The following is a 26,928-nucleotide window of genomic DNA, read 5'->3' on the forward strand; positions in this document are numbered from 1 at the left end:
GATGGAACAATAAGCAAATTAGATTTCTTGCCATCCTCATCCCAATCCTCATTGGCACCATCAAGCGTGGACTGACCAGCGTCTTCTTTTCCAGACGGTCCTGAGTGGAGAGGTGTACACATGCATGTGCTTCCTCATGGACATGGTAAACGTGAGTCTGGAGCTGAAGGATCCAAAAGGAAGGGAAGGTGCCGGGTCCCTGGCGAGGTATGGCTCTCATTAGTACATTGTTTTATAACAACAGTAATACAGAACATCAATACAAGTAACCCACATGTTTTGCTTTAGCAGAGAGCAGAGGTTCCGGAGTGCTGGTTCACAGCGGAATGTGGTCTGCAGAGTGCTTTTCCAAAGTTTAAATTCATTGCGTCTACGTCCAGAGAGCGTAGGCTGCGCTCTGGTAGCAGGCACTCGAAAATACCAGTGACTTAGAACGGGACAGTGTTTCTCCTCCTGCTACATGGGTCTCGGGCATCTCTGCCCACTACAGTCACTGCGGCTGACAGAGCAGACAGTCTTCACATGTCAGTGAGAAAATAAGAGCTCCGGAGGGTCTTACCAGGCAGTTCAATGCCCTGGCAAACCTCATGGGGTAGAACATGGTCCCACACATGCACGGCCGAGTCAGCATGCAGTCTTCCTGTGTCTGCATAGGGGAGACCCAGGCTGTTCGGTGAGCAGCACTGACGTTTCCCTCACTGCTCAACATTTACAGTTTGGGGGTTTTCACACAAAAAGTTGGGATTTCAGCTTCTTTTGAAGAATTGGAAGCTTTGGCAGTACGGGCCCACGTTTTCATTTGGAAGCCCTAGAAGCTAGCGGCAACTTGGGAAACGGTTCGAAAGGGCGTGTGTTTACGCAGTGATTCACTTATTTATATTGTCTGCTGGGTCAGCGTAGATTTGTTATTAGCAGTGGGAACCTTCAAGAACGCATTGTGTTTTCACACTTGACCACCTTTCATGTAGATATCTGGACAGCCATGTAAGGTTGTGCAGACATTACTTGTCTCTGGTTTCCAGATAGAGTTTTTGACTAATGTCAGGTTATATGGCTGGGTAAGTGTTTCGATGTTTGAAAACAGGACTTCAGCCTAGTGATTTCCTCACAGAAGCACTCTTATCTTCTACTTCGTTTTTCCCTTGAAAATCCATCCTGGTCTGTAGCTAACTCAGCTGGAGTTGCATGCTGATTGTTTTGTTGCAAATTTCTTTGATGACTGGCTATGCCCTTAGTTTTCTCCAATATCTGTACAGGTGGTCGTGATGGCACTGAGTGATTATGAGTTGTCCATTGCAGCGTTCTCTGTTATTAAAAAAAAAGTCAGTCCCAAATGCGTTTCCTGTTGGTGGGCGAGTGGCGCTATTTTTCTGTAATGAAGGGTATTGTTTGTTCTGGTAGTTTCCATTAAGCTATAGTGGTCTGAGATAAAAAGTAAGCAAACTCTGGAGAGAGACTCCTCTAGGCAGGCTAGAAGGTGACAGATGAAGGACTAAAGGGATCCTTGACATCCCGTGGGGATTATCGCATACACAGCGTGGGGCAAAACAGCGTTACAGTTGTGAGTCCTGGAAACAGAGTTTATTCTTGTGTTATTATTTATTACTTATTGTATTATTTTTCCATCCGAAAACCTGTAAACCTACTTTTGCCCCACCCTGTATTCAGTCTTCTTAGACTTGAGATGAGAAATGGTATGAAAAATGAATCAAGAATATAATACATATGCGGTATTGCTGTTCCTCATGAGAGTCCTATGGACAAGATCATCTCTTTGGAAATAGAAAGCAAGATACAGAGCATAGTGATACTCAGTCCATTTTGAGGAATCTGTTAAAATCAATGAAAGATCTCAGAATGAATGTCATCCTCCTTCATAGAACTTAAGCATATTTGTTATTTTGTTCTTTTATCTTGAACTTACATAATTTTGTAAAAGGGAAGAGTTTAACATCTTGTCTGATTTCTTCCTTTTAGATTTGACTTTAAGAAATGTAAACTGCTCTTTGAGAGCTTTTCCAACCAAACCAAATCCGTTAACTTGGTTTCCCATTCCATGATGGCTTTTGACACCCGCTATGCTGGGCAGAAGGCCAGTCCTGGCATGACCAACGTCTTCAGCTGCATCTTTCAGCCCTCCAAGAACAGCAGCACAGCCCAAGGATCCATTCAGATCGAGTTGCATTTCAGGTAGTACATCCAGACCCTGGTCTGCCTTTCTTTATTGAGGTATTTCCTTTTGTGGCCATGGCCATATTGGCTGTAGAGCAGCAAAGGACCAAGGAATCACTGAAAAGATAAATAGATAATGGCCCATCAGTGTGCAATGTAATGTGTATTGACTCGGTATTCCTATGACCTTGCAGTTTCATTTATTGGCCAAAAGGTGTCTCTGTTGTTTAAAAAAAGTAGTTTAGAGTTAAGCCAGATTCTTGAAATCAATCTGCCTATAAGCTGTAGGCCAAGGATGTCAAACTCCCGGCCGACAGGCCGCATGCCTCGTTTAAATAAACGAGGCGTGCGGCTGTGAGTTTGACATGCTTGCTGTAGGCTGTTTTAATATGTAAAGCAACTTGGAGGGTGGAGGTACTATGCTTGTTTAAGGAAAAAGAAAAACTTTTGTCCATAGAGATAATGGAAGGGAAGGTGTTTCTTTGTGTGTGTATGTGTTTTAATTCTTTATTGTTTAAAGCAGTGGTTCTCAACCTTTCTAATGCCGAGACCCTTTAATACAGTTCCTCATGTTGTGGTGACCCCCAACCATGAAATTATTTTCGTTGCTACTTCATAACTGTAATTTTGCTACTGTTAATGAATCGTAATGTAAATATCTGTGTTTTCCGGTAGTCTTAGGTGACCCTGCTAGCGGTTCTCAAGCTGTGGGTCGTGATCGCTGCTGTAGAGCCTAAGACCACCAGAAAACACAGATATTTACATTACGATTCATTAACAGTAGCAAAATTACAGTTATGAAGTAGCAACGAAAATAATTTCATGGTTGGGGTCACCACAACATGAGGAACTGTATTAAAGGGTCGCGGCATTAGGAAGGTTGAGAACCACTGGTTTAAAGTATTACATATGTCTCCTTTTTCCCCCATTGACCTCTCCCCGGCCACTCCTACCCCCCAGCACATGCCCTTGCCTTGCCCCCTTAGTGTCTGTGTCCACCGATTATGCTTATATGTGTGCATTCAAGAACTTTGGTTGATCTTTTACTCACCGCCCCCCCCCCCCACCCCCCACACACACACCTCTAAGGTTTGACGGTCTGTTCGATGCTTCTCTGTCTCTGGATCTATTTTTGTTCATCAGTTTATGTTGTTCATTATATTCCACAAATGAGAGAGATCATGTGATATTTATCTTTCTCCCAGTGGCTTATTTCACTTAGCATAAAGCTCTCCATGTTCATCCATGCTGTTGTGAACGGTAAGAGTTCTTTCTTTTTTTTGTGCTCGCTTCGGCAGCACATATACTAAAAGAGTTCTTTCTTTTTTACAGCAGCGTAGTATTCCATTGTGTAGATGTACCACAGTTTTCTAATCCACTATCTGCTGATGGGCACTTAGGCTGTTTCCAAATCTTAGCTATTGTAAATTGTGCTGCTATGAACATGGGAGTGATTGGTATTTCTGATTGGTATTTCTGATTTCTTTTTATATATTCCTACAAGTGGGATTACTGGGTCAAATGGGAGTTCCATTTTTAGTTTTTTGAGGAAACGGCATACTGTTCTCCACAGTGGCTGCACCAGTCTGCATTCCCACCAGGAGTGCACGAGGGTTCGTTTTTCTCCACATCCTCGCCTGCACTTGTTTGTTGATGATAGGGGACGGTGGTTTTGTCTTGCATTACCGATTACCTCTGCAAGTCTTGCTGACTCACTTTGTCATTAAAAAGAGCTTTAGCTTTCAAACTAGATTATGTTTTCTTTTTGGTATTATGGGAGGCGGTTGTGTCTGTGGAAAGTGTGAATGTTCGGGAATCATACAGATCTGGGGTCAAAAACTCCCTTTACACTTTCTAACTGTGTGTCCCTAGAACAAGCTATTTAACCTTTTTGAGCTGCATTTTCCTCTTTTATAAGACCGAAAAGCACAACTGTACCTGCCTGGCACACTGTTGGGTACAGATGGGAGAAGCCATTATTATTCCTGATGTAGCTTGTGTTATTTTATGATATACTACAGTAAGACTTGATGACTAAGTGAGCATTGGCCTGAAAATGGAAAAATTAAATCTGACATAAAGAATCCCTCCATGCAAATGCAAGAGGAGACCTGTGGCAGCAATATCAATTTCATTCTGTTCGTGCATAATATCATCAGATACCTTGTAAATATAGACCAGTAACGAAAAGGCTGGGTTAAGAGAGAAGAAGTAAGTGAAAACTTCTTGGTTAGGCATAAAAAGAAAAAAAAGTCATCAAGATTATCCTTGTATTTATACGTTTCAGTATGCATGCCATTTCAGTATGCTGTTCAGTGAATTCCTCAGGGCTGCAATGTTTTTTAGGGAGAGGTTGTGGTCTCTCCATAAGCCTTAGGAAACTAGCAAAGTAGACATTTAAGTTTTTGTATGAACTTTTTAAAAGCTCAGTACTAGGAATGCTAGCTGGCTCTTATTGAGCCTAACACGAGCCAGGCACTCGACCTATCTTTAGTTCCCACGAGTCTGCAAGGTGGGTGACTTCCTTCCCCATTGGACAGATGCAGAACTAGAAGCTTGGAGGGGGTTAAGTAACTCTTCCAGGTCACACAGCTAGTAAGTGAAGTAGTCAGAACTCAAACCTGGGCCCCTGATGTCAAAGTCCATTTCTTTCCTGACGGCCTGCAGGCGGTTGGGCTGATTGTGGTCAGATGACAGGTGGCTGTGCTTTGCAGCGCCTTTGTTTGAAGACAATGTTTATTTGAACAGGAAGCTTGCATATATTTGGTTCATCTGCAGCAACAATTTCTTTTGAGGTTTGCTTTATTAGTATTGATCTAATAATGATCTGGCTTCCTAAACTATCAGCCAGCTCTTCAGCCTATCATGTTTTTGATATATAAGCAGCCTTGAAATATGGTTCTATTTATATGCTCAAGGTATATGATTTCTTGGAGTCAAATAATGAAGTCTTACCTTGGCTCTTGCTAACAGAGGTGCCATTGTTAGCGAGAGGGTTAACATGTTCTCTTGATTGGAACTTTTGAACGCTTTCTGTGTCTCAAGAAGAATTGCTCTTTTGTTGGGATTTTGTGTGTCAAATATAAATCACTTCACAGTGTTTAAAGGCTTGAAATATTTTCCAGAAAAGGGATCAGACACACTCTGACTTTCCAGTTAGTGCATAGCTCTGACGATCTGTGTTCAAAATGGGGTGGAAAATTTTCACTGAGGGCAACATTTTTTCTCCATTACAAAAGGGTAAAGTGTTTCTGTGAAAAATGCTGTGTCTGTATGAAGGAGACATACATCACTGTGCCTCTTTTCTAGAGGCAGTGAGCCAGGTTTAGGAGAAATATGAGCATAGGGAAGCCAGCCTTCCAAATATCTCCAAATCAGTTTTTCCAGAATAGGAGCCCTGTTAGGGCAGAGAACCAGGTACATGCATTAGCTAGAGCCCCGGAACAAAGTTCAACCCAGAAAACGCTGTAGAGATGTCCCCAGCCCACTGTCCTTCTGTGCTACCCATCTGCCTACTGCCCCCGTGGGCCAGGCCAGGTCTGAGAATCCTCCTTGACTTTTCACCTCAAATGTAGAATTTGGGGTAATGGGACTACAAAACAAGGAATCCCCCCGCCCGCCTTCCACTTCTAGGGTGCTTGGGGGGTCATACCCACAATAAATGCTATCTTATTTGTCATCCTGCTCAGGCTCAAAGATCTGGGTTCTCAGGTCAGTTCCAGTAGAGAAACCACCTGGTGCTGGTGTATAAATTTGGTGTCTATAAAGAAGTGATTCTAGACATCAAGGAAAGAGAGCCTCCTTGATCTCCTTGAAACAACCTTAGGGAAGGGAACTGACATTTATCAAATACCTGTTCTGTGCCTCAGAGAAGGTAGGCTACTCACCCAAGATAACACATCTTGTTAAGTGACAGGATTTAAGCCTGCGCCCTTTTTACTGTAGCCTCAGCGCTATTGACATTTTTAGGTCAGATAATTCTGTGCATTGTGAAATGTTTAGCACCATCCCTGGCCTTACCCACAAGATGCCAATAGCAACCCCCTTCCCCCAGTTGTGTCAACCTGCAGACAAATACCTGCAGACATTGCCAGATGTCTTCTGGAGGACAGTCACCCTTGTTGAGAACCATTGTACTACACTGGACTGTTTTTTATAGCATACTAGTGCCCCGGTGCACAGATTCATGCACATTGAAAGGATATTGATTAGAAGGTGGCCGGCGGGGCGGGACTGGGCGAGAGGGGCTGGACAAGCCCTGGAGCCGACCTCCCGCGTGATCCCTCCCCGGCCAGCCGCACCTGGGGTGGCCCAGTGACTCGAAGGGCATCTGCGGAGTGAGTGGGATCCCTCCAGCAGGTGGGGTCCCTTGGCCTGGCCTGTGGGAATCAGGCCGAAACCAGCTCTCCAATACCCACCTCCCCCCAGGGGTCCTGGATTGCGAGAGGGCAGTTCTTGGGTGATGAACCTGAAATCAGGCTCCCTCCTCTCTGGTTCCGGGGTGCGTCACCCAAGAACTGCCGCTGCCAAGTCACTGCAGCTTGGGCGTTGAGCGTCTGCCCGCCTGGTGGTCAGTGTGTGTCATAGCTACCGGTCAGAGCATCTGTCCCCTGGTGGTCAGTGTGCATCATAGCTACCGGTTAGACGGTCTCTTAGACTTTTATATATATATATATATAGATTACTTCTTGCTTATTAAAAATATGATTAACTTCTGAAAACATACATTTAATGTTTTATTATAACAGTTTTCAGAGTTTATTGATACAGCTGTCAGTGTAGAAAATGCTGGAATACCATCTGCCAAAACTGGGTAATACATTTGTAGGTTAAAGAAATGTCATGTTTCTCCTTTCTGATGTTATTTTTTTGGTCTTCTTTCATATAGATCTACGAAGGATTCCTCCTGTTTTACGGTAGTTCTCAACAATCTCCGAGTGTTTCTCATATTTGACTGGCTGCTGTTAGTCCATGATTTTCTCCACACGCCCAGTGACATTAAGAAACAAGCTAATGTTACCCCTTCTCGCCACCGGAACTCTAGCAGTGAATCTGCTGTAGTTCCCAAAACTGTGAAGAGTGGAGTAGTTACCAGGCGGTCTTCCCTTCCTGTGTCCACTGAAAGGCACTTGGAGGTCAAGGTCAATGTAACAGGTGAGTCTTCATAGGTGTGAGCCACTGCTCTGAGTTTAACGGTTAGGTTCAGTGTGTTGCAGGATAACTTTCTATTGCCTTTCATTTTTTGACATGAGCACTTACATATTTGAGTCTTTTATCAACCAACAATAAGCATCGACGTTCCTGACCTCTGTGTGTGGGTGTGAGCTACCTGGCCTGAAGTGAAGGCTTCAGGGTCTCTTGTCTCTTTCCTCTGCTCCCCTAATGCACATCCCGGCTTGAGTACCACCTGGGCAGTGGTCCCCCCCCTCCCCCCGCCCCAGTGTTAAAAATCTGCTTCAATTTTCTATTGGATCTTTAGGGCCCCAACAGATGTGCCTTACTGAGTTTGGGCAAGTTCGGAATGTGAAAATTTCATTTTATAATAAGTGAGGGGATTGTTTTCTCTTTACAAACAGAATATTTTCCTTTACAAATAGATTTATTATGGTTTTTATTAACTAGCGAACTACTCTAGTACATCTGTATGTATTTGTGTATTTATTGTTTGTGATATTCCCTATGAACTACTCAATGGGCTGGAAGCAGCTAGCACTTTAAGTGGATTTAGTTTTGAAAGATCACTCTATACATGGTTTTTGATGAAGACACACAGTATATAAAGCAAAGTAAATTTGCCATGTACAAATGAGTAGGAAACGGCAGGTACTAATTTAAAAAATCTCTACACTGGATTGTTCTTCATTCTTTGAAAACAATTTGAAATGCTACATGGATGATATAGTGTCTAAAGCTGCCTGCCCAGCAGTCCTATCTGAATCTACTTCCTGGGATTTTAAAGCAGGTCATCAGTTGGAGGAGGGATGATTCTCTTAGCTTCTGAATATGTTAGTCCTCCCAGGAGACCTAGATTAAAAACATGTTCTAAAGAGAGAAACTGCACTGCAGTCCCTTCTGCCTGTGCAGGCTCTGCTGGCTCAGCTGTGCCTGGCCAGACGCAGAGAATTGTTCAGGGTGACCGTGAAGGAGAGTGTGGACACCCCGGAGAACAGGTCTGATGGTCAGTCCCTCCTGGTGGCCACGTGCTGCCTCGTTTCCAGCAGCCTGGTGCTTCCCAGCTTCCCAGCTTGGGCTTGGCTAACGGTGCTCTCCTTTCAGGTACAGAGTTTGTGGTCGTGGAAGACGTGTCCTGCTTCGATACCAACGCCATTATTCTCAAAGGCACCACAGTGCTTACCTATAAGCCCCGATTTGTGGATCGCCCCTTTTCAGGAAGTTTGTTTGGTATCGAGGTAAGAAGTTTATGAGTTGATCAAAAGACTACGTGTTTGGTTCAAGAGAAGAGCAGCTGGAAGAGAATTTTGCCTCCTAAGCTTTCATAAGGAGAAATAATTAGCAGAACTGGAGGATCCCTGCCCTCTTTTTGTTTTCTCCTCAAAGCTGCCAGCTTACTCTAATGTGTGAATTGAGTCCTCCAGTGTCAGGCCGTGTATGTGTGGAGGGACTTTACCTCCTTACACGCTTCTTCCTCAGAAGGTCAGGCTCCCCGTTACCCGGCCAGGCTCCCTGCTGTGTCCTCTGGTTCTGCAGGCCTAGTCCTTGGCATCTTTGTGAAGGTGGGCAAGTGGCCCTCATTTCCCCTGCATCCCTTCTCCACAGGGACTGCTTGTCTCTATGAAGACGAAGGCTTTGTGGTCATGGAAACGTAGTTATAAAAGGTGTTAAGAGTTTTATGTATCATCCTTTTAGGAATATTTGATCTATAAAAGGGCAACTCTGTAGAGTCACGCATTACCTCAGTGGTCGGCAAACTCATTAGTCAACAGAGCGGCAAACCGCGGCTCGCGAGCCGCATGTGGCTTCCGAGCCGCAGTTTGCTGACCACTGCATTACCTAAAGGAGTGAATAGTGCTGCCCAGGCCCTGGTTTAATCTCCTGATCGAGATATGCATTGGAGTGGCCTCTGTAGCCTGGAAGTTATATTGTACAATATTAAATAAAAATGCTTTCCTCTTTGTAAGCCAGGGCTCGTGGAGAGAGAAGGGGAAATGAGGCAGATTATTATCTCTATCAAAAGTTCTTCATTCCCTGATCTCCGCTAACATTCCTCTTGTTACAGTGCTACAATACTGGGTCAGAGTTACTCATCATTTCCTTTCCTTTCACGACTGAACTTTGCATGCCCTATTCTTTCCAGTGATATCGTTCAGACGTTGATGAGCAAAATTTATTTTCACTGTCAACCCCATGTGGTGCCTTTTTTTCCCTCTGGTCAGATATAGCTGATTAAAACCTGTAGAGATTTCACTTTTTGACCACTTGTTTCTCTCATGTAAAGAAACCTCAGTTTGAGAGGAAGGATTTACATGCTGGTGTGATGTGAGTTGATCATGAAATTGCAATTCATCTGCTTTCTAAGCCACCACAATACCAGCTTTGAATGGACACTCTTGGTGATTGATTAATGAACTGTCAGGTACAATTGGGTTTTGTGTAGCAGAAGCCCCTGAAGAAAAAGGGAAAACGAAACTCTCCTGCTCCAGAGCCTTAGAACAACTGCACGGCACACTGTTTGAACTTCTTGGAAACTGCTTGCCGTCTTGTTCTTCAGGCAGCTTGGTGGAATCTGAGCTGTAAGCCCTCCTTGGTACAGTGTCAAACTTATGAAGAAAGCAAAGTGAGTTAATTTTACATATAGCAAAGGACCTAGGTGTCAGACCTGTTTTTCAGTAGCACAAAGATGTCAGAGAAAGCGCTGGGGGAAGGAGCAAGGGAAACCAGCATGAATGCTTTCCTCTCTGTACTCTTCCGGAGTGTGCAAAATAATTGGATCTTAGGAGTCCTCCCTCCCTCTCTTGTTTCTCCCCATAAATAAAATATACTTATTTTAAAGCTTTTTAATAGAATATTTCAAACATGTACAAAGGAAACAATAATATAATGGACCACCATGTAGCTGTTACCCAGCTTCAGTAATTAATGTAGTTATTTTTAACTATGAACGTAACAACTATAGTATATAAAATTGGGGCAGGGGAGGGAAAAACAGCTATCCCTCCATAAATAATCTCTGTTGATATTTCAATATGTTTCTTCCCTTAAAGTCATGGTGTAATAATTATTTATTGGGCTGCATTTTCACATAACCTATGTTGTGACCGTCTTCCTGTATTTCATATGCTCTTTTTAACTGTCACTTTAAGTGACTGCAAAATATTCCATTGAGTAGCTATGCATATTGAGTGATTAAACCTTGATTGCTCTTTTGAAATTTTGTATTATTCTTTTTAACCTTGATTGCTCTTAATTGTCTTTATTAACTATTAAGTAATGGTTCAGTGAATTTTTCTATATTTTGCATTATTTCCTCAGGCTAGTTCCCAGAAAGAAGTGGGGTTGTTGGCTTAAAGGGTGTGAGAGTGTTAAGTCTTTTGTTACATGTTGCTAAACTGCCTTTCACGTGAACCGCTGAACATGCTGTGGGCAGTCGGGAAGTACCAGCCTCACTCTTCACAGTATTTCAGTAGTTGTTATGGGTGTTGCTTCTGAGCTGGTCTCTTTTCAGCTGGTGGTCAGGCTCTTTCTAAATCAGACATTAATTCTTAGCATATTACATTTTATTCTCTAGGTGTTTTCGTGCCGACTGGGGAATGAACACGATACGGCTCTTTCAATTGTTGATCCAGTACAAATTCAGGTGGAGCTGGTGGGGAATTCTTCTTATCAGAGCAGCTCAGGACTGATGGATGCGTTCAACAGCACAGATTTCCCACCCGTCCTGGAGGTAATGATGAACACCTGTGACACGTTGATGCACTCTCACACACTTTCCTGAGCTGGGACTGTATGCCTCTGCTGGGCCCAACAACATTTTAGGTCCTTCAGCAGCGAAATACAAATAACATCAAGTCTGTCCTAAGATCTTGCTGTCTTGTGGAGGATAAAAGACCTTTTAATTGTCTAGTATAATCTTGAAGTTCTATAAAGGTTTATGGAAAGCAGAACTCCACGCAGGTAGGACTGTTGGTTGTGAGCGGAACTCCAAGTCAGGTGAATCTGAGTGGAGGGGTGGGTAAATAGGCAGAGAGGGAGAGCATTCCATGTTAGGAAGCCTTGAGGTCAGGGGTGCATATGGCCCAGCAAACATGAGACAGACAAGTCTCACTAGAACAAGAGGCATGTGGGGAACTGAGGAAGAGGAGGATGTACGGTGAAGCAGGGAGGGCGAGGCCCGGCAAGGAAGGCCTAAGAATTTGATGTTTTATTTCTTTGGTAGAGGGGGAATAGGAGCCTGAAAGAGAGAGAAAAGCAATTCCGATGTTCAGTCTTTAAAAAAATTAAAAATAAGTAAATAAAGCATCATACACAGACATTTGAACAGTCATCCCATTTTTAAAGTGAGTTGGTGTCGTCTGTATGGCTTTTGCTAGTGTTGGCTGTATTGCTAATCTCTGAGGAAGACCAGAGGTTTAGGAAATATTCATGCGGATCTTGAATCATTTTAGGTTCTGTTTGAATAAAGAAGAGATACTTGTGTTTAGTGGTTCTCAACCTTTCTCATGCCGTGACCCTTTAATACAGTTCCTCATGTTGTGGTGACCCCCAACCATAAAATTACTTTCGTTGCTACTTCATAACTGTAATTTTGCTACTGTTACGAATCGTAATGTAGATATCTGTGTTTTCCGATGGTCTTAGGCGACCCTGCTAGCGGTTCTCAACCTGTCGCGACCCACAGGTTGAGAACCGCTGCTGTAGAGCCTAAGACCGTCGGAAAACACAGGTATTCACATTACGATTCATAACAGTAGCAAAATTACAGTTATGAAGTAGCAACGAAAATAATTTTATGGTTGGGGATCACCACAACATGAGGAACTGTATTAAAGGGTCGCGGCATTAGGAAGGTTGAGAACCACTGCTTTTGTTGGTCATTTTGTTTCAGAGATTTAAAAAAAAAAATAGATCAAAGGAAAACGGACTAACAAAATGTTGCTAATAGGTGACCTTATCTCCCCTGCAGCCAATCTTTGATCCTCTGCTTTAATGATTAATGTTCTTGTTTGAAAGTCATCCTACACCTTACCTCATGGCTATTAGTGCTTAATATAGTGAGCTTTCCCGTTTTCAAAATGAGAAATGTAGTGTCTATTGGACTTCTGAAACTTGAATTAGGGAATTGTATCTGAAAGAGGTGTAGATGCAAAACCAAACTTTAAAAACTGCCACCTTTTTCATTTTGACAGATTCAGTTACAAGCCCTGGATATCAGACTCTCCTATAATGATGTTCAGCTGTTTCTTGCCATTGCAAAATCCATCCCTGAGCAAGCTAATGCTGCAGTGCCCGACACAGTGGCCTCGGAGGCCAGTTCCGTTAGCAGTGGCCTTTCTGGTGCGACTCGAGTTGGAGAGGAAATCAGAGAAGGAACAAGACATACCTTAGATCCTGTCTTGGGTAGGTGTTTAACTTTAAACCCACTTAGTCTTTCTAATAACTTTCCTTCTGTTTACTTTTAAGATTTTCTTTTGCACAACTTAATTGTTCAGAGTATAATTGTATGTCCTTAAGTATAATTGGGAGCCTAAATATGCCTCTCTATTTTTAAAAAATTTTAACACCCCAAACCATCTGTTGTAGCCTATCTATGTTTCCTTTTACAATTTCCTCTGGAGTTATATGGAAAATGCTAAGGTTTGGTTTTAAGCTTTGAGTTTTCCTCCAAAGTTATGCAGATAATACTAAGTTTCAGTTTTAAACTTTTAAAAACACAATCAATGTACAGAAAAAGGCTCCTACGATGTTCAGGGTACACGTGACAGAAGTCTTTAATTAGGAGCCCATTTTTGCCTGAGAAATGAAATGTTTTAAGTCACCAGTTTCTGAATTTTTTCTTTTTCCTTAAGTTAGTCTATGGATTAATTAACAAAGATATTAATGAAAATCCTGTACCCCTTTTTCTAGAGTTACAGCTGGCTCGACTGCAGGAGCTGGGGTTCAGCATGGACGATTGTCGCAAGGCCCTTTTGGTGTGCCAAGGTAATGTAATGTGTCTCCATAACGCCTCTCTGTCTTTTCCTCTTCTTTCTCTCCTTCAGCAGATGTCATGGCAGAGGAAAGATGGCTTCTGGCTTTGATACATAGAAGGTGTAATAAAATGACTGGAAGACATGCAACAAAGAGAGCCTTGTTAGTTGCTTAAAAGCAGAATTCTGTTATTATGCCATTTTTTCTTTTTTATGTCTAAGAATACAGCTGGATCAAGGCTCTCTTGGGTTGTCCAGTAGGTCCCCGTACACTTTCTCTACTTCCTCTTTGAGTTGCTTGAGTCGCTGTGGGAACTGGTTGAACTGACCCCCTTTTAATTTCTTTGCAGGCCAATTGAAAAAGGCAGCCAGTTGGTTGTTTAAGAATGCCGAACCTCTGAAGTCTCTTTCCCTGGCCCCCAACAGCCAAGAGAGCCAGGGGACCGCACCAGCTCAGCTGCTCTCAGGGGTGGAGATTAAGGCTGAGAGCGTGTGCATCTGCTTCATCGATGACTGCATGGACCGAGACGTTCCTCTTGCCGAGCTCACCTTTTCCCGTGAGTGTTCTCCTGGTGTGCAGACTCATCTTGAAGCTTTCCCGTGATTGCTGAATTATTTGGGGCCTTTTTGTGTTATTCATGCCCTCTACTTAGTAGTATGGATGGATATTTAGATAATGGTTTTACATATGTTCTTCATTATTTGTATTTTAAAGAAATGTGTATTTATTTGCCATATGTGGCCTTCAGCCTATAGCTGTGGAATAATCGAAATTGTCATTGACAAAATTTCTGTTATATTAACAGCTCTAGCTAAATAATTCCTGCTCTCTCCACCTTATTTTTTTTCCACCTTATTTTTTTATGTATCTGAATACTGTAGTGATTGTAGTGTTATTTAAGGCATTTAGAATGCTTCTGCTCTGTATATCTTTTGAAAATAGGAAACACAGTCCTATTAGAGTCCCCTTCATAGGGCAGGGAAGAGGTGAGGTTTGAACAGGGACTAGGGGAGAAGTGCGTTAGCCTAAGTCGCGCCATTGTAAGCTGTGTTACATGCGGCTGCTGCAGAGAGTAAAGGAACCTCTCCCTGCTGTGTTTACTTTTAATTTTCCATTGTTTTGATCTTGCTGGCCTCTAGTCCCTTCAAAGAAAATCGGTTCCGGGGATTTAATTTGACCTTTTGCCCATTGTAGAGGTTTTCCTTTTCCTGTGCTTCTGGGCACTTACAAGGGCCACGTGATTAAAACTAGCAACTGGGACTTGGACTGTTTCCATGAGTCTCTTTTCTGCAGAGCACCATTATTCCTTATTTTTCTATGGTAACCTTAAAAATGCGAGCTAATATTTATCAGGACATGACTGCTCCTGCCACTGTACCTTCTTGTAAGATACTCAGTTAGAAGTGTTTTTATGTCCCTACAGGCTTCAAATACACCTGGGTGCTGGGCCTGGGTCTGGTACTGGAGGGAGACAAAGGAGGCATTTACCTCAGTCACAGCCTTTAAAGGGTGCCCACAACTAGTTCAGTAATGAAGAGAAATGGTATTTTAAAAATCAGAAACCATGCAAAGAACTCTGTGATGAACAAAGTATCAGATTTTTATGTGCTTTCTTGTGAGATCATCAGTCTTAGCTGTAACTAACATCTCTTTAATGGGCTTTGTCTGCAAAAGAAAGTTTTGGTCGTTCCGCCCCAGCTCTGCAGTAAGCTTTGCTTTCATTGCAGGTCTGAATTTTCTTCAGCGTGTACGAACTAGCCCTGAAGGCTACGCCCACTTCACCCTTTCTGGAGATTATTACAACCGGGCTCTGTCAGGTCAGTGTAAGCATATATTATTGTGGGACTTAACACAAATATTTGCCTGGGCCTATTTCTACATAAATTTTACATGAGGGGGATGGGGGTGGGCCAGGGCAGGGAAAGATAAAAAACAAGTGCCTACATAAGCACAAAAGATCAAGGTTTTTCCTTTTTCTAATTCAACTGAGTTATTTAAAAAGGTGTGTGATTAGTTAAGTCTTTTTGACCTTGAAGTTTGGCGTATTCTAGAATATGAAATTGCTCAATAGTGAAGGATCATTTGGCTGGCCCTGATAGTAGCTAAATTTCCAAGGAGATTTATGGCCATAATCATTTTAAATTTCAAGCCTCCTCATTCCCTCTGGACTTGTTTGTTTTATTAGGAGAGTACTGAGTTAGTGATCGTGTCTAATCTGCCATAGCTACTCCCTAAAGTAAAGCACGGTTCATCAGAGCATTCTCTCCTTCCAGAGTCAGAAAGCCCGCATATCCTACGCATTTACAGGGTCTTTCCTTCCACAGAGAGACCAAGCTAAGGGCCTAGACCAGTGGTCGGCAAACTCATTAGTCAACAGAGCCAAATATCAACAGTACAACAATTGAAATTTCTTTTGAGAGCCAAATTTTTTAAACTTAAACTTCTTCTAATGCCACTTCTTCAAAATAGACTTGCCCAGGCTGCGGTATTTTGTGGAAGAGCCACACTCAGGGGGCCAAAGAGCCGCATGTGGCTCGCAAGCCGCAGTTTGCCGACCATGGGCCTAGACAGATCGACACTCAGGAATTGTCCTGCACCAGGGCCGAGCGGGTTGGGCTGTGAAGTTCTTTACCTTCAGAGAGTTTTTCGTAGCCGTGGACCAAGTGAACAGAGTGGTGCTGTGCAGGCTGAGCTTCGGCGTGGGGTTGCTCCTTTTGCTGTCAATGGAAAATTAAGCCTCAGGGTGTTGAGCTGCTGTTGAGTGTTCTAGAGCAGCGGTTGCCAACCTTTCAGACCTCACGGACCCTCATTGGTCCATGGGCCACCAATTGACGACCGCTGCTCCAAAGGTTTCCTTAAACCAGCGATTGCTAACCTTTCGGACCTCACGGACCACCAGTGGTCTGCGGACCACCAGTTGGCGACCACTGTTCTAGAGTCCGTCTCATTTAATTCTCTTTTAGTTAACGTTTTCCTTTCTGTTCCGTATTCATTCCGAGTAACAATCTCATTTCCTAATTGTTCAAAATGTTTTAACTTGAGAACAATGGCCCAAGTCTTGCTATTTGAGAGAAACTCTTACAGGGCATATGGTAGCTATTTTTCTGGGAATCATTTGTATTCTCAGAGTAAATATGGCTTACTTTTAAAGTTGTATGAATGCAGGTCACTAAGTGTGCTAACGGTTGGATTTGTATTAGTCAATCAGCTCATCTGTGGTTGATTGAGTATATTTAGAACTGTTAAAAATTAACTGGCCTTGAAAAGAATCACAGTGGGATACCATTTTTCTCACCCAACAGCCTGGCAAAAATGAAATGTGACACTATTAAATATTGGTGACGACACGAGCCATAGAACTCTTATTTCCTGCTGCTAGAATTGTAAATTGGTGCAACCGCGTTGGGAAATAATATGTCATGACCTAGTCAAGTTGAGTGTAAGCATCCCCAACAGCCCAGGATTATGCTGCCTCTAGGTCTGTGCTCGGGGAGTCTCTTGCCTGTGTGTCCCAGGAAATGAGCACAGTCGGCTGATAGCCCTGGTCTCCCTAACAGCAATGAAACGAGTCCGTGATTATCTTTCAGCAGTAGAACGGATAGATTATACAGCATAGTCCTAAGTGGGTTACAATTCAGTGGTGAGAACAAATGTATCAGCTACGCGGCATCAGCATGAGTGAATCTCAAAGATATGTTGTTGAGCAAAATAGAAACTTGCAAAAGAATACATGCAGTTGGATTCTATTTAAGTAAAGATCCCCAGCAGGACAAACTAATCAATGTGTCCTTAAGAAATGCATCCGGGTGTGGTAAAACTGTAACGAAGAGCGAGGAAATGATTAGAAATCCAAGTGCATGGTCTGGGAGTTGGATGGGAGCGGGTTGGTGAGAAGGGGGACGGAGATGGGGGCCTGGCATTCGGGCTTCAAAGGCACTCGTGATTTTCTAGTTCTTCAAACCGAATAGTGCGTGCGTGAGTTTTGCAGTAATTTTATTCTTTAAACTATACATATATGTGGTTTATATGCCTTTGTACATATGACATTTTAAGTTAAAAAATTGGAAAATCTTCATGGATTTCCAAGTATACCCATTTATTTAACCAATGGTTTCATGATGTAAGCAGGAGAATCAAATTTAATAGTTACATCAGCCACTGATGCTACTTTTTGGAGACTCTGTTTTCATCTTGAGAGGATCAAAAACAGGCTCTGCCTGCCCTTTAAGGGGAGAGGCACATCGCCTTCGCCCCTGGAAGACCATGGTCGGCACAGACATGCTTTTCTACTTATATCCCCTCCATAGCACAGACATCTGTAGGGTGACCCGTGGCTAAAGATGGTGCTTTCATTGTGAAATCAAATTGGAAATAGAAAGCTATTAAGCTACAGTTTGTCCTTGCTGAGCATTTGTGAACAGTGTTCCCCTATAAACTCTTGGTATCTGCTGAACAGATGTCTTATTTCCTGTGCTCTCTTAGGCTGGGAGCCCTTTCTTGAGCCCTGGCCGTGCACTGTATCCTGGCAACAGCAGGCAGCTAGTCGTCTCCATCCTCCTCGGCTGAAGCTGGAAGCCAAGGCCAAAACCCGTTTGGACATCAATATCACTTCAGTACTAATTGGTGAGTGGAAAGTTGTCTACAGGAGGTTGGTACATTTCTGTACATAAGTCCCTTGTCTGGACGACTATTAATCCTGGTTTAGCAAATGCTTGGGCCCGTACAAGACATCACTTATGCATCGTGGCTCTTTCCTGAATATCCCTAACCTAGCCTCCTGATTCTTCTCAACCCAGTGCTCCAGAGTTAGCATCCCAACTAATGTGCTCAGCGATCAGAAAGAGCTTAGCCTGCTTGGGAAACATGAATGTTCATGCTGAACTTCCTCCTCCTCATGCTTGGTCACTGGGGTGTAGAAGTGGCTTTAGATTCACTTCTCTCAGGCAATTCACTGAATAATTCTTAAAAGGTGTAATTTTGACCTTGTCTTTATAGCAGGATAAGTTGCCTGTACTGCCTCCCATCAGGTATCATGTCATTTTGTAAAAGGGTTGCCAAGCTAATGGTGGATGTTCTGAGAGTTTCTTGGACAGCATGGAAATGTACATTCCTGGATTCAGTGTTGTGAATCAGAACCACTCTATGCTTGTATTTATATCATGTGAAACTCATACATGATTTATCATACAACTCACACTCACTGTTGGAATTACTCACCTAGCGATATGATTTTTGGTGACAACTGTAGTTATCTCTGAGTGATAGATAACACACACAATGTGAACTTGAGGCTCTCAGAATATCCATTGGCTTATTCTATGTCAGTAAGATGGAGAAAATGCATACTGAAATAAGACCATAAGTGTAATGATCTTCAAATTTTAAAACCATTGTTTCACATGATCAGATTTCATTCACTAATTTGCCTGGATATTATTACTTATGTAATAGGAAATTGATCTCATGATCCTCCTATACTATTATTTCGCTTCCTATGTTATTTCTTTTACTAGAGGCCCGGTGCATGAAATTTGTGCATGGGGAAGGGGGGTGAGGGGACCCCTCAGCCCAGCCTGCACCCTCTCGCAATCCGGGACCACTGGCTTTTAACCACTGGCCTGTCTGCCTGCCTGATCGCCCCTAACCACTCTGCCTGTTCTAGGAAGTATATCTTAATTAGTATAAAAGGTCTTTATTTGGGTGTTGTACATCATTTTGTTAACCTGCTCTCCCCATTGTAATTTTCCTCTCAAAAGAGTAAAACAAAACAAAACAGCTGGAGGACTGTCAGGTGGATTTCAGCCTCTTGAATTGAGTGGTTTTCTAACAGACTCCAATTGGTGTTTTTTAAATTTTATCTCTAAACCCTGTCGCTTAGCATGGGATTCCACGCTCTACACACACTAAATCATCTTGGCTTTGTCCTTACCCCAGTATGTTGTGCCAAAGTCACGCTGAAGTATTTAATGTTCATGATTGTACCATGTACTTGCATGTTGAAGCCTTTGCATATGCTGTTTTCTGTGCCTGGAATGTGCCTGTATCATAATCCCATTGGTAAACTGTAATTTCTAATCATTTTTTTAGACTTAGAACAAAGGTATCTCCCCTCCCCCCTAGATTCCCATGTGTGGGCCTCCACTTCTGCCAAAGCCGACGAAATCTTCCCCTGTTCTGTGCTCCCACAGAATTTCATTCTTATCTTTGCTTTAGCTCCTCTCACATTGTGGTATCATTTTGTGGTAATTAATGGTTGTTTTGTTAACAGTAATTTCTTCCAGTGGAGAATGAGGTTCTCCAGGGGACACACTTGCTCAGAATCCAGCATGTTGCCCAGCATGTAGTGAGGCATTCCATGGAAGCTTGTTTTGCTGAATTGAGATTATCTGACTTGAACCTTTCCTATTTTCTACTTCTGTCCTAAATGTCTTTGTGGAATATTTTCCAGACCAGTATGTAAGTACCAAGGAATCATGGATGGCAGATTACTGTAAAGAGGACAAGGAAGTAGACTCAACTACAACAGAAGACTGGATGGGCTCTTCAGTGGATCCTCCCTGCTTTGGACAAAGTAAGGGTTTTCTCTACAAATGTCTAACGTCACTGTTGACCTACAGAGCCACGTTTCATTGAAAACTCCAAAATCCTTTTCAGTAGAAAAACCCACAGGAAATTCTGGCTGTCTTCTGCAGTTCTCTTTTAGTCTTTGTGAGAGACTTTTTTTGGCGCAAAATAATCAACTTTTAATATGAGCTCCAGTCTCACCTTTGTGGGAGATAGAGGACCTGCAATATACGGGGTCCTCAATTCTGGCAGCGTGGCACGACACGGGTGCCCTGGAAGTGCATGGAGACCAGCCATTGCTCAGTTTGGTTTTTACTCAGCCAAACATTCCTGTTGATGGAATTTTTTGACTAGTTTTTTAAAAACATCTTTTCAGTGTTCTAAATCCAGAGATTGGCTGTTTTCTTGAAGAGAGGGAGGGAAAAAACTGTTAGGGGGCTCTGTATTGTTCATAAAATAGAAAAGAATTGAATGCCCAGCCGCTTGAAGAGGGAGGAGTCACTTTGTTCTCTGTTAACGCTGTTTTCTTTCCTTATTTAATGCTTCACCATGGAGCTCTGATTGCCTCGGAGCTGGGGAGATTGTGATGGCCAACTGCATGTCTTAGTTGTTCCACAGCCATTGTCATTCAGATTCAGCTCAGCCCCAGCTCTTTGAGTGTGGTTTCTTTGGGAGTCTTGGCTGGGCTTCACATAGCTCATGAGGACTTACATAGCTCATGCATACACAAATACTCCATCTGGTCTGCAAACGTGTCGCGGGGAGATGGATTTTCCTAGTGTATGAAGTATTTGAACTTGTCCGTCTCTCCTCAAAATGGACTGTCTATCTGCCTTGTACTTCCAGAATGAGGGACAAGGAAATGTCAGCTCTGCTTGCTCTCTGTTCCCAGGCTGTTGCTTCTGAGACTCAAGGTCATTGCTTCGGAGCCAGGGCTTTTCAGATATCATCAGCTTCAATGTTGGCTCCTCCCCTAACCTTCCCAGTTTGTGTGTCAAGAGAAAGTAACACAGAATTCTACCCAGAAGACTAAATAACCTCCTGTAATATGTCTTCTGTCTTAGGGAGTGTGTGTTTCTAAAAGCATTCATACAGGAGGATCCTAAATCCAGTCAGTGCAAACACTGGGAAGGCCCAGTCTTTAGGATTCTAGCGAAGGGTTTTCTTCTGTCCCTCTCCTCCCTGCCCTTTTAAAAGAAGAAAGAAAAAAACTTCTCCTCTTTCTTTAAAGTTAATGAGCTGCCTTATCTATGTTAAATGCCGCTGCTAAATTAAAGCCGGATTTTATTTACTTATAGGTTTTTATGGTTACTTAGGTTTATAAAGGTGTAATATTTCTTCTTAATTAGACGTAACTGAATATACCTAAATTTCCAAACCTCTGTTCGGACCGGAAATTCCCGGGTGGCAGCAATCAGAGGGGTTGCATTCTGTTTTAGACTTACTGAAGTAGTTGTTGGGCATTTGTTCTGAAAGTCAGTCGGTTTGAACCTGGCTGAATTGACCACAGACTTTCGGGTCTTATTCACGACTGTTTAGTCACATTCCCCCCAGATTTGTACATTTTATTCCAGGCAGTTTCAATGGGAGCCCTTGGAATCATGTGAAATTCAGCCTAAAGGAGCTGCTGATTTCCCACTGTTTCTTTAGCAGGGGAAAGAAAATAGCCTCGTCTCTGACGTAATTGTTGGCTTTGTTCAGTAAGGGCTGAGATTCTGCAGGTAAACCTGGCATGGCACCTTATTGAGCTGACTAGTTTTGTATTCCAAAGACATTGTATGGGAATATCAAATATAAATATTCTAAACATGTCCATGTTTAATTTATAATGTAAATGATACTTTGAGGTAACGCCTTAGTAAAGATGGTGAAAACTGAAACAGGCGGGCTCTTCGCCTGGGGTGTGGAGACCCCCGAGGAATAGCATTCTGCTGCTTCTGCAAGCGGAACGAGCACCTCCCCTAGCTGGTGGGGAGTGTTGGTGCCTTTTCTATGACATTTAAGAACATGGTGCTTTAAGTTAAAAATCCTCAAAAGCCTTGTCATTCTGTTCAAAAGAATGTTGAATACATTTTCTTTCCCCAACTGAGGAAAAAAAGGCGCTTCTTTGACAATGCCTCCGTAATAAAGGCCAGCCTGGAAACGGCCCTGCTCACTCGGTCAGGTACCTTCATAGCGCTTAGAAGTCACTGAGGGGAACGATCGTACAGGTGCATGGTGCTTGCTATCTCTGTAATGTACTCTGTTTGTGCTTACGCTTTGGAGGTGAGTCTTCTTATTCACTGTGTTTATTCTTACTCTCTAACTTTGTCTCTCCTGTCTACCAGGCCTCCCCCTTGTCTACCTTAGAACTAGGAGTACAGCCAGTCTGACTAACCTAGAGCACCAGATCTATGCTAGAGGTACAGTACAGCCAAGCGAGGGCTTGCTTTATTTTCCTGTTTTAAGAACTGCCATGTCCATCCGTTTTCTGTCACTGGGGGCACACCAAGTTTTGAGTGCTTTGGTTTAGTAGCAGGGAAGAGAATTCCGACCGAATGAACAGAGATGCCTTCTATCAGAAGGAAGCGATGTGCTGGCGTATGCTGTCTCTTGCATTTGCCCTATCCCTCGGTGGAAACGGGATCAACTCCTCCATGTGGGGTGCAGAAATACCCCGGTCAGTGAGGCGATTTCTCCTACTGAAAGCAAGTAAGAAGAAGAAGTCCGGCCTCCACCGAGCAGCGCTGCCCGTCTATGTATCGCACACTCAGTGAACATTGAACCAGGAACGCAAGGGGCTCTACTGATTGGGAATAGATCTAAGAAAACACTTCCCTTAGACACAAACCTCAGCTTTAGCTGTGACTCGAGCTGCTTAGGAGACAGAAAAGCAAATGTCCTTCTAACTCTGACCATGTAGGATTCCTTGGGAATTTGTCTGGTCAGTAGATATGATAGAATACACCACAAACATGCAGGGATTGGCATCCCAGGACGTGCATGTAATCGGAATGATTTGTGTGTGTACTTGGCTAACGGCAGGCCCTGCCTGGGCCATGACCTCTTTTGTAGGAAAAGGTCTTTGAGTTTCCTCTGCCAGGAGCTCAGAGCAGGGATAGTACTTCTCGGGATAGTACTGTGGGCTTTTCCGAAAAGTTTCACTGAGGTGGATGTTTAGGAGACGGCTCACAAAGACAGCCCATGATTGAATCTTCACTTATTCAGGGATTTATACCCTAAGCTTTCCTCTATCTGCTATTTAATGTTTCACGCTAAGCAGAGTATTATTCCAGTTTAGGTGATGAGGTCAGAGAGCCTGAGAAAGACGAAGTAATTGGCCTTCACTCACCTGCCTAGCTAGTAGCAGGCCTGGGACGTTAATCTATTTCTTATGATTTACAAAGCAGGTCCTTTCTGACAGGCTGAGCTGCTTCTATAGCATGGAACCTGCACGGTTTATAATGGCCAAATTACTCTGTGAAACGAGTCCAAAGGGGTAGACATTTCTCAGCTGGAGCCACTTGATGCCGAAGTCGGACGGGAGGAGCTTCAGGTTCTCGGAGCCCGTGAAGAATTGGGTCTGGTCACTGGAGGCAGAGCCTCTGAGGCCACCAGGGAACACGGTGCTCCTTGACGGCCTTGGGATTTTGCTCTCTGGTGCTGTGCCGAGGCAAACCCATAGCCGATTTGGACCCTAGCGCAGGCGATGTCAGGTGTGCCCCCTGGTGCTGGTTTGGACTCGGGAGCACTCCACGCATTCTGTTATCGGAGAAGTCGGTTGCCGACGTCTTGGCCGGTATGTGTAATCAAAACAAGAAGCTTGGGGACCTCAGCAGTGTGCCTTCCCAGGCTATTTAATTCCAAAGTAATATACTTGTGAATATCTTTATGTGGGTTCCTAGCACTTTATTCTGTATTACAGTGTGATCAAAGCCACTTGCCACCTGTTCTTTTAAAATCTAATTTGCAAATGGAAACTTACGGTCTGGCTTGCAGTGGGATATGAAAGCGCAGCTGGCTGCTTTTCCTCCGGGCCCCGTAGCTCCTGCAGTAAAGCCGCTCTCGCTGCACTCACGGAGCGGGGCGCCTCTCAAGGTGCCACAGTCAGCACTGTTTACCCTGCAGACAGCTCTTAAAGTTTTTACTCCCCCTCTGCTCTTGTCGGCAGCCTCACAGCTACTCTGTAATTTTCTACTTGGTGAACGTTATTTTTTTAAAGCAAACCTTGCGAACTAAGTGAGGCCATTTGGAGGAGAAATGGGTATGTTTTGAGCAGAGAGCATCTTTAGATGTGTTTGGAGGGTGTTGCTAAAGCCTGTCCATGGAATTGAGGGAATATGTAATATACACTCATTTATTGAGCATGTTGCCGTCTCTCAGATTTCCCTGAGCCACTGTTGTTACCAGAGCAGAACTTGCCTTAACCTGACATTGCTTGTCTTGCAGTGTTTGTAGTACTAACTCCTGAAAACTTTAGAGGATAAAAGAGGGAAAAAGGAAGTGCTTTCTCCTTTTTTAAAAAATATATTTTATTGACTTTTTACAGAGAGGGATAGACAGTTAGAAACATCAGTGAGAGAGAAACATCGATCAGCTGCCTCCTGCACATCCCCTACTAGGGATGTGCCCAAAACCAAGGTACATGCCCTTGATTGGAATCGAACCTGGGACCCTTCAGTCGGCAGGCCGACGCTCTATCCACTGAGCCAAACCAGTTAGGGCAGGAAATGCTTTCTTTTAAAGGCAGTGATCACTGCTGACTGTGATGCTGCCCCACGCCTTACTCAGAGTGGGAGGGCAGGGTCTGGTGCGGTCTGCCTTCCTGTCCTGCTGGCAGGACACACGTGGGCCTGGAAGACGAGTTTAATTTTGCTGTAGTGTTCTCAGTCAGTTTTTGCAGTCGCCCCCAGAAGTCATTTTCTCCACAGCTGCGGGCCATTTGCGTCCCGGTTTTTGCTCATACTGTCTTTGTGCTTTAAAGCGGTGCACATAGTAAGACTGGGCTGCACCCCCTTTGTTGCTAGTGTGCGTGTGGCATGAGCTCCACAGCCAGGAGGCGCCAGCGCTGGGTTGCCGCTGGGTTTGTGGTTCCTGCTGCCCCCTCCGCCTTTCTTCCTGTGGCCCACAGGCGAGACTCAGGCCCTTGGTCAGAGGAGCTGATGCCCCTCCTTGGGCAGCCTCTGTTCTGTGCCAGACCACTGGCACAGGCAGGGTGCAGGCAGCCGGACCAGGGCAGTGGCCGTACTTACAGCCTTGGTCGGCTTTCTGGCCGTGTGGTCTCCCACTTCGCTGACTTTTTTCAAGTGTTTATTGTCAGGTCAGCTCTTTCTAGAATTCGGTTACTTAGAGTCTTGTATTGATCAGTGTTTCCAGTTTCCCTGACTAGCAACTATTTTGTGCTCCTTTTGTAGGCTCTATAGTACTTATGGTGGTGGTATCTGTGTCAGAGACGGGCTAAAAATTGCATTTAAAAAGCTCTGAAATAGTATATTTCTGATCTTTCCGGGAGAAAAATCTCTCAACTATTAGTGTAAGAGCATAGGGAAGAATGTTTTTATTTCGTTATAATGTGAATAATACGACTGAAGTGTAACTTTTGCATAAAGGGAGGCTTTGTTACAGCACAGGCATTTGGGACAAAGTTTAATGAAGTAGGTGTGATAAACTTGCTACAGTTTGGGTTACCTATTTAGAATCTATTTATTGGGAGTAGCAAGGGTCCATTTCTCTTTTCCCCTCTTTTGATTCCAACCAAGTTAAGTCCCGATGCCCTCTGTGGAGATGAGGCCCCTAAGAATTGTGGGAGAATTGGGGGCTGGCAGTCACACACCACAGCCATTTGTCAGGGAGGACCGAGTCATCCCGTAGCAGGCAGCCAAGTCCATGGAGGTTCCATTCGTCCCCTTTTCCTCCCCCTTCAGTCCCTTTGCCAAGAGACCATTTTTGGCGCTGTCTCCAGGTGGGGTTGCCGGGGCGGGGGGGGGGGGGGGGGCTTCCACACAGATGGAGGCGGGTGCTAATAGCCACCTTGTTTGTTCATAGCAGAGGTGAAAACGCCCAAGCGCCGGCAGCCTTTTGTCCCTTTTGCTCTGAGGAATCACACAGGCTGCACTTTGTGGTTCGCCACCCTGACCACCACACCCACCAGGTAAGGAGCACTTGGTCTGTCACTGAGCCATCTCTGCACCAGAGGCTCCTGCGTGCCAGCCCAGTGGGCCCCTTCTTGAGGCTCTCAGATTGTATTCGAAGTAATCACGTGCTGTCCTGCTGAGATTTATGGTGGAGGTTCTGGTTCTCTGTGGAATCTGTAGTCAGAGAAATAGGCCCCAGTGTTTGAAATGTCCAAATGATGATCCTGATCCCGGTAGACATTACGTTTAAAGTCATAGTCCGGCAAATGAAGGCTGAGAGTGGGAAGCGTGAAGGAAAAGTCATTCCATCTTTTCTCCTGATCCCCCCTCATCCCTCCAAGAATTGCTTTCCAACCTAAAGCACACTTCAATCCAGATGGGATTGGGTGGAGTTTGGAGAACAAGTGAGAATTTACCTAAGCCAAGTGAGAAGGGCCTTCAGCAGCTTTCAGCCTGTTCAGACCTTGGCTGGACTTTGCAAATCCACGCTGATCTCTCCAGCTTAGGAAATGAGAACATGAAACCAGTAACAGCATCAACTGGTTGGAAACCACATTTTCCTGCCTCCACGAAGTATAATGCCTCACAGGAGATGGTTTTTGTTTTTTAAAAACAGTTCAGGCCTGTTAAACAATTGGTAGTCCCTTAAATACGACTTTTAAAAGTCACGACTCACTTTACATAGCACTTTATGTAGCAGCTCTACCACCGAGGCAGGTGACTGTGTACTATAGCTTTCAGCTGTTTCTAAAAGTGTCACATGAGCTGCATTTGATCATGAAGATACCTTTCGTTACTGACCTTTTAGGTCATCCTTTGGAGCCAGATTATACGGCCTTATTGCTGTGAATCGCGTTCCGGGAGGGTTTCTGTTCCCAGCTCCCTAGCTCCAGCTCCGTGCGAGGAGGAGCTGGGAGAGAAGCACAGGCTGGTA

The 26,928-nt window shown here is 43.9% G+C and overlaps 1 protein-coding gene across 6 annotated transcripts in view; it reads left to right on the top strand.

Moving 5' to 3' along the window:
• Positions 1-26,928, top strand: part of VPS13D (vacuolar protein sorting 13 homolog D) — a 227,983-nt gene that overhangs the window by 64,633 nt on the left and 136,422 nt on the right. For 3 of the 6 annotated variants that reach the window (XM_080653615.1, XM_080653619.1, XM_080653620.1), the window contains 13 exons: positions 95-207; positions 1,978-2,190; positions 7,061-7,326; positions 8,449-8,582; positions 10,919-11,074; positions 12,537-12,747; positions 13,255-13,329; positions 13,667-13,873; positions 15,045-15,134; positions 17,800-17,940; positions 19,766-19,888; positions 22,209-22,283; positions 25,906-26,011. In XM_080653615.1, the coding sequence (XP_080509741.1) occupies positions 95-207; positions 1,978-2,190; positions 7,061-7,326; positions 8,449-8,582; positions 10,919-11,074; positions 12,537-12,747; positions 13,255-13,329; positions 13,667-13,873; positions 15,045-15,134; positions 17,800-17,940; positions 19,766-19,888; positions 22,209-22,283; positions 25,906-26,011 (1,910 nt within the window). The remainder of the gene's footprint in view (positions 1-94; positions 208-1,977; positions 2,191-7,060; positions 7,327-8,448; positions 8,583-10,918; positions 11,075-12,536; positions 12,748-13,254; positions 13,330-13,666; positions 13,874-15,044; positions 15,135-17,799; positions 17,941-19,765; positions 19,889-22,208; positions 22,284-25,905; positions 26,012-26,928) is intronic. The other 3 variants (XM_080653616.1, XM_080653617.1, XM_080653618.1) reach the window with 3 other exon arrangements.

The sequence above is a fragment of the Plecotus auritus genome (genome assembly GCF_963455305.1).
Source record: "Plecotus auritus genome assembly, chromosome: 2".
Classification (NCBI taxonomy): domain Eukaryota; kingdom Metazoa; phylum Chordata; class Mammalia; order Chiroptera; family Vespertilionidae; genus Plecotus; species Plecotus auritus.